Source organism: Delphinus delphis, chromosome 3 (genome assembly GCF_949987515.2).
Source record: "Delphinus delphis chromosome 3, mDelDel1.2, whole genome shotgun sequence".
Taxonomy (NCBI): domain Eukaryota; kingdom Metazoa; phylum Chordata; class Mammalia; order Artiodactyla; family Delphinidae; genus Delphinus; species Delphinus delphis.
In genome coordinates this window covers 122,282,600-122,297,182 of record NC_082685.1, presented here as the reverse complement: position 1 = coordinate 122,297,182, position 14,583 = coordinate 122,282,600, and the positions used below count along the sequence as shown (strand labels likewise).

General features: G+C 35.4%; 1 protein-coding gene across 1 annotated transcript in view; it reads left to right on the top strand.

Moving 5' to 3' along the window:
* RNF180 (ring finger protein 180) overlaps window positions 1-14,583 on the top strand; it is a 276,822-nt gene that overhangs the window by 224,996 nt on the left and 37,243 nt on the right. The window contains exon 7 of the mRNA XM_060007026.1: window positions 631-756. Within this exon, the coding sequence (XP_059863009.1) occupies window positions 631-756 (126 nt within the window). The remainder of the gene's footprint in view (window positions 1-630; window positions 757-14,583) is intronic.

The following is a 14,583-nucleotide window of genomic DNA, read 5'->3' as shown; positions in this document are numbered from 1 at the left end:
AGTGAATGTCATCATATGTGATCTTTGGTATTCGTTTATTTCAAATGAATATTTTCCTTTTCTCTTTAACTCATTAATGTTTCTGAAAGGTTGAGAATTTATCTCTACATCTTTTAAACTTCTTCATATCAGCAGCGTTAGCATCTAAATGGTCAACCCATCACATATGGAATGAAATAAAGAGACTATGACATAAAAAGTTCTAAGGATTTTTCCTTTTCATTATCATTCCTGAGCCATGGTTACACTCTAGTTATTCTATTGCTACACCCATAACACGTTTCCCCCCTTTTTCTGGTCTACCTGTTTATTTCCATCTTTTAGACTGCAGTCTTCTTGAGGGCAGGGCTATGTCGCATTCATCACTGTGTTCTGCATATCTGGTGTAGTATCTGACATAGGAGCTGCTCAGTAGGTGTGTGTTCTATGTGTAGGCATATCAGAGTTGCATCAAATTCAGAGGAGTTAGGTTTGCTTGGGTTAAAAAAAAAAGTTGACTGTACTTTTGTCTTCACTGTCTTAAAGAGATCTGAATTTATTATCAAAATACTACAACAACCATTTTTCAGGTTCTTGCCATTTTACTCAAATTAATGTTTAAAAATACTATTTTCTTTTGCTTTACTCTAGAACTGAACAATGCCACAAAAACATTCTTTACTAAAGAATATTTGAAAAGAAAACAAAGCTTTCAGAAATCCAGCTCTGCAAAGTGGCCCCTACCAAGCCGCAAAAAAGCATTCCATATTTTTGGAGGTAAGGAAGCTAATGCAAAAAAAAAAAAAAAAAAAGGAAGAAAAGGAAAAAAAGTCTGGTAACATTGTCCAAGGTCTTCTTTAAAGCTGTTTTCTTTCTGCCTTAGATATATTAGTAGAAAAATATTTCTTTACTTGTCAATTTTAAGTAAGGATTTTGCTAAGTATCCTTTTACTGAAAGCTACAGGTGTACATATGAAAAAAATGGAGACTATACAGTAAGAGCAAAATCTGAGAAAAACTCATGATTAAATTTATTTTGCCTTGATGTCAGTAATGTTTAATATGTAGATAATGAACTCAAAAGTAACAGATTTGACAAAAGCTATATTTGACAAAAGCATTGGTATTCCTTATAAAGGTTTTGAACAACTCATTATCATAATTTAAGTTCATTTCATTTTATTGGTTCTAATCTGTTTTATTTTAATAAATTATTTCTCTTTTATTGAAGTATAGTTGATTTACCATGTCATGTTAGTTTCAGGTGTACAGAAGAGCAATTCAGTTTTAAATATGTATGTATATACACACATATATATATTCCTTTTCAGATTCTTTTCCCTTATAGGTTATTACAAGATATTAAGTCTAGTTTCCTGTGCTATACAGTAGGTCCTTGTTTGTGATCTATTTTATGTATAGTAATATGTGTATGTTAATCCCAAACTCTTAATTTATCCCTTCCCTGACCCTTTCCCCTTTGGTAACCATAAGTTTGTTTTCTATGTCATGGGTCTATTTCTGTCTTGTAAATAAGTTCATTTGTATCTTTTTTTTTTAAGATTCCACATATAAGTGATACCATATGATATTTGTCTTTGTCTGTCTTACACTTCACTTACTATGATAATCTCTAGGTTCATCCATGCTGCTGCAAATGCCATTAGTTCATTCTTTTTTATGGTTGGATAATATTCCATCGTTCATAGATATAGATATATAGACACACACACACACACACACACACACACACACACACACACACACACCACATCTTTATCCATTCACCTGTCAGTGGACATTTAGGTTGTTCCCATGTCTTGGCTATTGTAAATAGTGCTGCTATGAACATAGGGGTGCATGTATCTTTTTGAATTAGAGTTTGTTCCAGATATATGACCAAGAGTGGGATTACAGGATCATATGGTAACTCTATTTTTAGTTTTTTAAGGAACCTCCATACTCCATTCTCTATAGTGACTGTACTAATTTACATTATCACCAACAGTGTAGGAGAGTTCCTTTTTCTCCACACCCTCTCCAGCATTATTTGTAGATTTTTTGATTTGAGGTGATACCTCATTGTAGTTTTGCTTTGCATTTCTCTAATAATTAGCCATGTTGAACATTTTTTACGTGCCTAGTAGCCATCTGTATGTCTTCTTTGTAGAAATGTCTGTTTAGGTCTTCAGCCCATTTTTTGATTGGGTTGGGTTTTTTTGATATTGAGCTGTGTGTATATTTTGGAAATTAATCCCTTGTTGGTCACATCATTTGCAAATATTTTCTCCTGTTCCATAGGCTGCCTTTCTGTTTTGTTTGTGGTCTTTTTTGCTGTGCAAAAGCTTTTGAGTTTAATCAGGTCCCATTTGTTTATTTTTGCTTTTATTTCCATTACTCTAGGAGATGGGTCCCCCCAAAATATTGCTGTGGTTTATGTTAAAGAGTGTTCTGCCTATGTTTTCCTCTGGGACTTTTATAGTATCTGGTCTTACATTTAGGTCTTTAATCCATTTTGAGTTTATTTTTGTATATGGTGTTAGAGAATGTTCTAATTTCATTCTTTTACGTGTAGCTGTCCAGTTTTCCCAGCACCACTTACTGAAGAGACTGTCTTTTCTCCATCGTATGTTGTTGCCCACTTTATCATAGATTAATTGACCATAAGTGGGTGGGTTTATTTCTGGACTTTCTATCCTGTTCCATTGATCTATATTTATGTATTTTTGCCAGTACCATGCTGTTTTGATTACTGTAGTTCTGTAGTACAGGCTGAAGTCAGGGAGTCTGACTCTTCCAGCTCCATTTTTCTTTCTCAGGATTGCTCTGGCTCTTAATGTACTGTTGGAGTCAGTTTGCTAGTATTTTGTTGAGGATTTTTGCATCTGTGTTCATCAATGATGTTGACCTGTAATTTTCTTTTTTTTCTGGTATCTTTGTCTGATTTTGGTATTAGGATGATGGTGGCCTCATAGAATGAGTTTGGAAGTGTTTCACTTTCATACTATTTTATTTTAATATTTTACAAGTTGTCCCACAAGTTTAGGACAAGTAGAAAGTATCTGTGCTTTAGTATAGAGTGTCTCATGCTTGTACAGAGGACAAGGAATACTTATTTCTGAGTTCATGTCTAACTAAATGTATGACCTCAGGGATATCATAGAAACCTCTTCTTTTGTTTGTTTCTGATCTGTAAGATGGTAATAATTATATATTCCTAATTAATATAGTTACAAGGATCAAATGAGCTGATGTGAAAGCACATTCTAAATTATAACTAATTGTACTATATAGATATAAGGAATTATCAAATTAGGGCAAGGCAATCTCTAATACCTTTTTCACCTTTGAGAATTTGTTATGTGTAATGATGATCAGACAGTATAAACATAAAATATAATTTCATCTTTTATAAAACCATGGTCTGTCAGAACAGTTTGTGCAGTTTTAGTATTTACCCTTATGATGTTTTTGGGGGGTCTGGTTGGAGAAGCTCAGATATGGGGAACTCTGATCTTCAGGGAACCAGAGGGACTTCTACATAAGAAGACCGATAAGATCAGTACAGCAATGATGTAAACCAAAAGGAGGTAAAAACAGAGCCTTGTATGGTTGAGGCAAAAGATAAGTTGAATTACAAAATCCTCAAGATTTGAAGAAAGTAGTTTAAGGACAAATATAACTTTATACAGTAGTTTGAATGAAGAAACTTAGTTTAAAGACATTTTATAAGTACATACTGTTTTATAAAATGGTAAGTAACTATAGAAACCCATTGTCCATAGATTTGGTATAGATACATTTTAAAATATATTACTGTGAAATTCAGTCCTACTTAAAGGATTTCATACCAAAGAAGAGAAAATTTATTGTATGAATTATGTGCTTTAAAAGATTCCTTTGTATCCTACCTTCTACCCTATACCCACATTTTAAAAAGAATGAGTCACTTTTCTGATAACCCCTCAGTATCCTTTGTCTTTTTGTACTCTGGGGTACTGAAGCTATAAATTAAATATTTGCTTCTTTGTTATTTAATCTTATTTGTCCTCCCCATAGAAGTTCCACAGAACTTTAACTTTTTATAAGTTTTTATGGAGGAGGTTCAAAGTAGCTTTACTATACAACCTAACTTAAGCAATATATTACTATCAAGAGTTCAGCTATGCTAAGCAAGCCTCAGCCAAAACTGAAAGAGTTAAGCCTTTAATCACTTGGCACAGTGGTGTAAACAAGAGTGTAAAACTGGAGGAAATGCCAACCCCCCCCCCACCCCCAATATTCTATTTTCCCCCATGGAACAGTGCACTGGTCCAGGGTCAGGTCGACCAGGACAGATGTGGTGATAATCTTACTGTTGAGGAGGCCCCGAACAAAAGGCCTTGGCACTTTCATGGGCCCTGAGGGGTGTATATGTGTGTGTGTTGGAGTTTTATTTTTGGCGGGGGGAAGAAGGGAAGACTAGGAGTGGAAAAGTACTGAGTACTAATTCAGAGTGGGGAAAAGTATCTTTAAGGTTTCTCCCTAATACCCCTCTAAAGAGGTCTCAGCAGAGATCCAGAAGCCCTCTGCCCAAGCCCTCAGATAAAGGACCCAGGAATGCAGGTGCTGAGGACCGTAAATATATGAAAGAGCATCACAGGCCAGGGGCCTGAGACCTTGATTGCAGCTCCTTCAGAGATTGTAATGCACTGGCTTTACACCAAATCTGGTGTGGGGAGGGCAGCTTTCTTCTGTGATGCCTACCAGGTAAAGCCTCCATAATTGCCTATGGTCAGGCCTGAAAAGCCGCACGTAGGATTTTAATCACAAACCAGACTCAATTACCAGTATTACTGAAGCACCGTCTGTACTCCTTTGTTTGCTTCCTGCCTCCCCCGAATTTTGTATTTATCATTTCTTTGTACAAGTAAGTATACATATGTATACTTACTCAGTGTTATTTAATTTTGCTTGTCTTTGAACTTTTGCAGGGGTAACAATGTATGTATTCTATATTTGCTTTTTCACTCAGCATTATGTTTCTTGGATTTGTCTTTTCAGTGAGCGTAGCCACATTCATTTATTTTTACTGCTATACTATCACCCACTATGTGAATATGGTACAATTTATCTATTCTCCTGTTGATGGACAACTGAGTTATCCCATTTTTTGTTTATAAACAACACTGCTATAAATATTATTTTCATCTGTCCTGGAGCATAAGAGTTCCTCTAGAATAAATGCCAGTAGCAAACAGCTGGGTCATAAGAAAAACACATCTTTAATTTGACTACCTAAACCAAACCATTTTCCTAAATGACTGCTGATCTGTCACCAACTTTGTTTACCACATTTGATGTTTTCAGTCCTTTAGATTTTGCCAGTCTGATAGGTATAAAATGATATCTCACTGGGGATTTAATTTCACTTTCTCTAATTACCAGTAGGGATTGAAAATAACTTTGTATGTGTATTAGTTATAGAATTTCTTCATCTGTGAAATTCCTTTACAAATTTTGTTCATTTTCCTATTGATTGCATTTTTCTTGTTGATTTTTGAGAGTTTTAAAATATTTTCTGCTGACTCCTTTTTTAATTATTTGAATGGCAACTCTCTTCTCTCATTTGTGGTTTGTCTTTTCACCCTATGATATCTTTTAATGAATTGTAGTTCTTCATTTTCTTTATCATCTTTCTGGCATGTGTTATCTGCCTTAAGAAATTCTTCTCTATCCCCAGTGTCATAAACATATTTTCCTGGGTATTTTTCAAATATTTTCAATTTTTTAAAAAAATATTTTATTTTTCAAATATTTATATTTCAAATATTTTCGAAATGATTTGTGTTGTTGATATTTTCTGGGTTTTGGCGGGGAGGGGGGTTGTGTTATAGGGTAGAGAGCCAGTCACTTTGGGATTTTTTCCCATTTAATTTTTTCCAACCACCATTTACTGAAAATAATTCATTATTTCCCCCACTGATTCACAGTGCTAATCTGTTATATTTTAAATTTCCATTCGTGTGAGTCTATTTCTGAGGTCTTTATTTGGTTCCTTTGGTCTGTATATCAAATCCTGTGCCAATACCATACTGTCTCAATTACTGGAGCCTTGTAAGAAGTTTTGATATCTCCCTTCAAACTTGTTTTGCTGCATGAGTGTCTTGGCCTTTTTTTTTTTCTTTTTCTTTTTTTTTTTTTTTTTTGGCTCTTTGAATTTTAGAATCATCTTGTCAAGTTCCATGAAAACCAGGTTGGATTAAGGGAAGAAGTTCCTATTCAATGCATGAGTCAATGTGGGGAGAATTGACATCCTAATAATAACTTTCCCCATCCACTAACTGGTTTTTCTCTTCTTTTATTTAGATCTCGTAAATATTTAATGTCTATAATAAAATGTGATAATTTCCTTTACAAGTGTTTTATACATGTTTTGGTGAGATTTATTCACATATATTTGCTATGTTGTCATCCTTTTTTCTCCTCCTCTGAACCTTGAGTTCATATAGTTGCTGCAGTCCCACTTCTTAATTAACAGCTACCATCATCACCAGTCCACACACTCATTTGTTTCCTTTTATCCTCATATCCTACTTTCCATTATGTTCAGTTTATTTAATCTGTATCTTTTTTATTGTTTTCTTAAATTATGTTTATTGTTTTCTGTGCGTATATTTTAATTTACGGGAATGGTGTCATTATATATTGCGCTGTTTCTTATCTTTTTCATCTAGCACTAGGCTTTTAGATGCATCCAGGTAGCTATGTGTATTTATAATCTGTGGGTTCTAAATAATGTTCTCCTAAGGTGTGCATCTACCACATTTTATCCAACTATTCACTGATTGGAACACAGAATACCTCCAGCTTCCTGCCACTACACGTAATACTAATGAATATCCTAATATGGACCTTGTCAAAATTTCTTTGGCCTATAGACTCAGGAGCAGAATGTATGGGTCACAGAATATGAATATACTTAACTTGAGTAAATAATGCCAACAGTTCCCCCAAATGACCAGTATAGATACCTATTAACAGTGCATGAGGGTTGGAAGAAATTAGAACTATGGAAAATGACAAGCGTTGACAGAGAATGGAAATTAGGAACACTCAGTATTGATTTAATTTGCTTTTATCTGATCTCTAGTAGCTTAAGATCCCTACAAATGCTCATCAGTCTTTCGGATTCCTCTTCTGTAACTGCTTTTCTCATTTTTCTAAGGTGGTTTCTGCCCTTATCAGTTTTACAGAATTTCTTGTATATTCTAAATATTAATCCATTTTCTGCTTTAGACACTATAAATCTCTTATCCCATTTTATTATCTGTATATTAAGTTTGTCCATGGTGTCCTTCACTGAAATTCTGAACTTTGACGTAATTAAATCCACCTTAAGTTTGCATTGTCATTGTGTTTTGAAGTTTTAAGAAGTTCTTACCCATTCCTAGGCCACAAAGGTTTCTGCTTAGGTAAAACTATGAAGTTAATATTAAAAAACCTTTCTCATTTAGGTCTTTATCTAGAATCTACCTCTTATCATGTGTTACAGAGGGTTCATGTCTTTCTTCAAATAATAGCCCCCTTTTCTGAATATTAAATAGTGATTCCAGGTTTTGTTAATTATTCTCTGTTGTTGTATAGAAATGTCCTTGTGGGATTTTGATCCCATATTCAGCAACCTTACTAAATTACCTTCAGTTTCATTATTTATAGGGTTTGGGGGGCTTTGAATGAAGACAATCATATCTGTCTTGTATGTAAATAAAGACACATATCTTTCAAACTAATCATACGTTTTTTTTCTTCTTTTTTTTCTTGTCATACTTTCTGAGCGAGGACTTCTGTTTAATTTTGAATAGAAAAACCGATAGCAGCATCTCTGATATTAAAAGGAATATTTTAATATTTGCCATTGGGTAGAATTCTTGCTCTGCATCTTGGGTAGATACCGTTTATCAGGTTTTAAGAAAGTTCCCATCTGTTCCTAGTTTTCTCTTAATCTCTTTCTTGAATGGATTTTTAATTTGGGGATTTTTTTCAACATTTTTGAAATGACTATAATGGATTTACTTCTTCAATCTGTTAATGCGCTGAATTACATTAATAGATTGTAGGAGATTTTCTAATGTCAAACTGCTGTTGTATTCTTGGGAAGAACTCAACTTGATCATTTTTGTGCATTGGTAAACTTGGTTTGCTAATTCAGGCTTCCCCCACTATATGAACGTAGAGCATTCCTGTGAAATTTTTCATAACCCAAAAGGGGTAAAGCAAAGAAACAATTACCTTAAGACACATCTTGCTAATGGATACACGAAATAAACTGAGATAAAGCACAGATGCTCACAAACACGGATCATGCTATAGCAGCCTGATGCTGAGATATTGGCTGTAATCCTGGGGAAGGAGCTTGGTGCCACTCTGCCTACTGGGGGTATGTGCTGCCTCTATGATAGCTCCCTGCAAAACAAACATAAAATTCTTTTTTCGATTTTCATCTTTTTGCTTAAAAGCCAAAATCCTTTTCAGATTTCTTTCAGTTAGTGAAAAGAGGTATTAGTTTAGGCCTTTCGTAAAAGCAAAACCGGCATAAAGTGAACTTTTGAAAAGCAAGGAATACCACTTTTGCTTGAGGTTCTTTTTTTTTAACATCTACATTTATGAGTAAGATTGCCCCTATGTTTCCTTTTTCAAAATGTCTTTGTTTTCTCAATTTCTTTTTTGAATCAGTTTATATAATTTATCTTTTTGCTAGGAATTAATTTTTTCTGTTTTAAAATTTTTTGACAAAAAGTTGTTCATATCATTTAATCTCTCCTGTATCTATAATTCCGTTCTCTTTGTATATTAATATTATTTACTCATGCCCTGTTTTTTTCCTGATCTTGCTATATATTTGTAAATTTTATTCTTTTTAACTAATGAATTTTTGAAATTGACTCACCATATCTTTATTTTCAATTTCATTAATTTCTGTTCTTTATTAAATCCTTACTGCAATTTTTTAATTTATTCTGTCCTTTTAATACCATATTAAGGTGGCTTTCTAGGACATTAATTTTTATCCTTTTAATTTTTAAAAAATTATTATTTAAGGTCATAAATTTCCCTCTCAGTAATCTCAGTAATATATTGTATGCCGTATATTTGTTATTCTTCATTTCTGATTATTTTTCATAAGAATAAAGCACACTTAATTCAATATTTATTGAACCATCTTGATTAAAAATAATGAAATTGTACAAAATTAGGATCATACTTGAAAATTGGGATCTGTGATATCCATATTACACCACAGTACTCAACATACCATGCCATCCATGCCATGTTAATTGTTTTCTCAAAATTGTTTCTTTTCAGCTTAATTTTCAGAAGTTGGTAGAAGGAAGTAAGGTGGGAAGGTGAGGCATATAACTGGAAAGAATAAACATTGCCATAGACGCCTTTGGCTCCGTACAATTAGTGTTCTTTCCACAAAAACAAAACATTTTAACATAGTTTTAGATTTCCTAATTAGTGAAGTTTATATCAACTCTTTTGAATTCATTCAGCCATAAAGCTCGCTCACACTTACCTAGTACAGACCCATCCCTTTCACCATGTCAAGTAGTGTCTTAGAAATATTGATGAGTAAGCAGGCATGTTTTAATTTTTTTTACAAATACATATTTTATGTGTTTATACATAAAATGGGTTATGTGAAAAGGAATGGAAATATTCTAGATAAATGTGAGCTAGCACTTTACATTTCTTATCAGATACCAATTACACTGCTGACTCTGTCAATCTTAGTTCCTTTCTCTGAAGTACCTACTGTTTCCAGGCGTTGCATCCTCAGTTTATCTTTATCTAATTGACATGATTTTCAGCCATACCATTGGTTTCCTAAGAAACCAATTTTGCATAAGTGTGTCTGTGTGTGTGTACATATATGTATATATACACACATATAAAGTTAACCAGCTAAGAGGTTTTACTAAGATCTTTTTGCCAAAAAAAAAAAAAGTCCACAGTGTTGAATTTTTATTTTCTAAATATACTCAAGTCAAACAAAATAAAAGTCATGATTTAAAATCCAATGTGTTGGGCTTCCCTGGTGGCGCAGTGGTTGAGAGTCCGCCTGCCGATGCAGGGGACGTGGGTTCGTGCCCCGGTCCGGGAGGATCCCACATGCCGCGGAGCGGCTGGGCCCGCGAGCCATGGCCGCTGAGCCTGCGCGTCCGGAGCCTGTGCTCCGCAACGGGAGAGACCACCACAGTGAGAGGCCCGCGTACCGTAAAAAAAAAATCAAAATCCAATGTGTTAATTTTTTCTGGCAAGAACATGAAGCTGAAGTGAAGGTGTTTGAGATATGTTTATAACAAATCCATTCATTTCTTGTAAAAGCCTGGCGAATTGTTTTATTTGCTCATTAGTTCATCTGAAGGTGTTAGATTGATTCTGCAAGTTTAAACATGCTCAGTATAAATGAAGGAATATTCACATGGAAAAAAATGCTTATCTCTAATAGAGAACAAAACAGTACATGATCAAACAGCAGGAATTTAATATAACCCAGAAATCTGCCTTCTCAGAAAGTTGGAGGTAAAGTCAGAGGGATTTTAAAATATGTTTTAGATGTGGTGCTGTCTTTTAGTAGAAAGTTCATTAACCTTTACATTTCTTCTGAAACTAAAACGATTTTATTCACAGATAATTTTTGGAAAGGGCCTAAGAACTCTGTCTTTTTCTTTCTATTTATTTTCTAATGGGAGAATCAGGCCCTGTTTTTGCTATAGGGTTTACTAATGAGTTTAAAATTTCAAAGCCAAACCAGTAATAAGCCTTACAATATCAGAAACTACTTTAAAAACAGGTAGTTACATGCAATCCCACTAAAATATAAAATCATAGATTCTAAAGAGTTAGAGAAGATACATAATGTAACTTCTCCAACCAATACAAGAACAGCCTCAACAATCATGCTCGGAGATGGATGTCTAGATTCTGCTTATCACATACAATGACAGGGAGCTTAACTACCTGAAAAAGTAAGTTTGTCCATTTTAACAACTCTTTCAGATAAATTTCTGTGTAAATGAAATCTGCCTTTTCACAGTTTCCTTTTATTGATTCAAGTCTGTTTTAATCTTCCTCCATAAGACTGTTCTTCAAATATACAAAGACATATATGATGTTCTCTGGAAGTCTTTATTCCACACAGAAAATATCCACATTCCTTCAACTGTTCCTCATGGAAGCTGGTTTCTGGGTCCTGGTTGCCTGTTTCAGGGATACTAATGGGACTGGAAACCGTGTCAATTGGATACTGATAAAATAAATTGAGGATGCAATGCCTGGAAATGGTAGATATTTCAGAGGAAGGAACCAAGATTGACAGAGTCATCAGTGCAGTTAATCCTGATAAGAGATATAAGTGCTAGCTTACATTTATCTAGAATATTTCCATTCCTTTTCACATGACCCAGTGTTATTCTGGTGTTGGGTCATGGAATTCATAGTCTCTGTCTAAGGCTGAATAATTCAATTGGGCAATGAACTCAAAATTAAAACACCCTTTTCTTCTATATTAAGTTTATGATTGAACCAAATTATAATACAAATTGTACACTTTGTTCAAATATCACCACTTTATAACTATTATTTTTTCAATTACCAGAAGTTTTATCCACCACCACCCCCACACACACAGACACACTCTCTTACACACATAAATTCTATCTGCTTCATGGTTTCACATATATAGAAGTTGCTTTATTAATCCTATATGAAGTAGGATGTTGGTAGAAAATGCTACCTTCATTTACAAATACTTGCATACATAACATAAATGCACACATATGCCTGTACATGCCCACTCACTAACCACAGGACCCCTGAAATTAGCACTGGAAGCAAATTCTTATGCTGGGAGAGGGTGGCTGCATCTGACCTTGGCCCTGAGCTCACAGTTTTAATACCGTGCTTTCCCATTACTAATGATTTCCCTATGTACCCTGCAGAATAGATGACACAGAGTTAAAACGTTTAAACATATAATAAGGTGACCTTGGTACTTGATCCTGTATTTTTTGAACCTTTGATTAAGAGAGACCAGAAAGGAAGTGAAAGAACACAGCCAAATTCAAACTGGACTATCGATGTCTAAAGACTTCAGAAATGTTCAAGTGTTCTAAGGTCTGACCACTGTATGACATTGTTAGGGCAGTAGGCAATATGTGTATTCACTGTGAATTATCCTGGAAAATTGTGGTCAATCTTGGAATAAAAAATGGGGGCTTTCCTGGTGGCGCAGTGGTTGAGAGTCCGCCTGCCGATGCAGGGGACACGGGTTCGTGCCCCGGTCCGGGAAGATCCCACATGCTGCGGAGCGGCTGGGCCCATGAGCCATGGCCGCTGAGCCTGCGTGTCCGGAGCCTGTGCTCCGCAACGGGAGAGGCCACAACAGTGAGAGGCCCGCGTACCGCAAAAAAAAAAAAAAAAAAAAAAATGAAGGTTGAGGAGATGGGACTTAAGAGAGGTAATGGAAAACTTCCTGCGTCTCTGAGAGACCCTCTGGTCACTTTATCCTCTTCTATAATCATGATGAGTGGTGTACCCTTGTGGGTGATAGTGGATATGCACCCTAAAATGCAGAGGTGGGCAAGGCGTATAAAGGTACTCTGAGGATGCTTCTGGGTTTGTGCAATGGCTGCATGTTATTCTTTGTGTTTATTACACCTTTTATCCCAAACAATCAGAACATGTTGTGAAAAATTATAGCAGATCTCCACTATGCTGTGGACCTGTTACATATATGAGATGCAGAGCTATTATCTCTTAGTTCCGCACTGGAAGAGTAGCAATCTCATTTGATCATCAGCAACAAAGTTGAAATTGACAGATGAGGAAACCTGGTTAGAGAGATGCACGGGACCTGATTTTGAGCACAAAAATAAGAAAACAGCCACAGAACTCTGAAAAATGCAAGGATAAACACAGGTCAGGCTTATTATTTCTTACAATAACAGCAGTGGAGATTTCTTTCTCTAGGATATAGAAGATATAATAAGATACATTAGGATACAATAAGTGATGGCAAGTCATCACCCTCAATGGCAATATCTGGGAGTAAAGTGATGAATTAGAAAAATTATACTTTTAAAGAAATAAAAGATCTATGGAAGGCTAGATAAGTAAAATTCCAGTAGGGGGCAAGTCCCCCAGGAAAGCTAATATTGCCAGCTATTGGCTTCTCTGGGAGTATTTTCTGAGTCTGGGAATTATCTGAGGATCAGTCTTGCCATAGGCAGAGGACTCTACTAGAGGAAAGAGAAATCAGCTGAGGTTTTGACAACCATATGGACTGACATGTCAGGTAGGAAGAGGAGTCTGAAAATATGGCCATAAGAGACATTTGCTGAGAGCTGTGGCAGTACAAGAGGCTAAGCAGTTGGCCCAAATGAGCAAAATGAAATCTCCAACAATCTCACAGAGTTTAGAAATCAAGCCATAGTGTAGAGATGCCTACAACAAACACATAGTAAGAATCCTCCTTAAGACATTTACTGTATTTTAAACCCATGTAGGATGGAAGACAAAGGAGTTATTTTCACAACCTCTGAAAAGCAGAACTTTCAGATTAGAGGAGATAGAGACCTGCTAAACTCTTAACCAAAAAATCCAAAGGACCGTGCTCAAGGAGGGGTCAGGACCTGAAAGCAGAGTACAAATCCGCAGTCCCATAGTGGACTCCATAGGGTTTAGGACATCAAGTCCCATTAAAGGAGCCTGCAACAAACACAACATAGGTCATGCCCTTTTAAGCCATTTAAAACCAGAGGTTGACTGAATCTAATTAAAGCTGCAACCTAACTTCAACCTCAATCCAGCTTATTAATTATTGAGTTGAGACAATGTGTCTCTCGCTCTGTCTGCCTGACAAAAGGGCCAACCCTCTGTGGAGGGAAATAATATCTACTTCAATCTCCGTGGATAATTCATACAATAAAAAATTATGAGACATAATTTAAGAAAGGAAAGGTTAAGAAAATGTGGCCAGCATTCAAATGTTGACCTAAAATAATAGAAACAACCAGTTATTTTACTAGCAAAACGGGTTTATTCAGAAAGAACAAAGAATTACAATTCAGGCCATGTACTCTGTGGCAAACCACAGACAAGTCCAGAAAACAAGGGAGATAAATGTCCTTTTACAGAGGAGAACGGGGAGTTAGAAGGGGCTCTTATAAACAGAGTCCATTGGAGGAAACTGGGAGTTCAGAGTGTATTGGCTTTTCATTGGCTGAGTTGTGACAGCCTCTTATCGGCAGGGCTGTTGCTGGGTCAGGAAAATGTCTTCCTTCCTCCTGCTGGGTAGGAAAGTAGGAATCTTCTTCCTGTTGGAGATGCAAAGTAAATTGTTTATAGTTTGTTCCTATTTGTATTTGTCATGACAGGTGTTATGAGTGTTCTTGGTGGAAGTGACCTAGACTTTAGAGAGAAATTCTAGTTTTCAAATCATTTATATCTGAACATTGAGGAAATTTTCATTAAGACATTGCTGAGACTATAGATTGCATCTCTTCAATCCATCTATAATTAACAAATTTTAAATTCATCTTATTTAATGAGCACTTC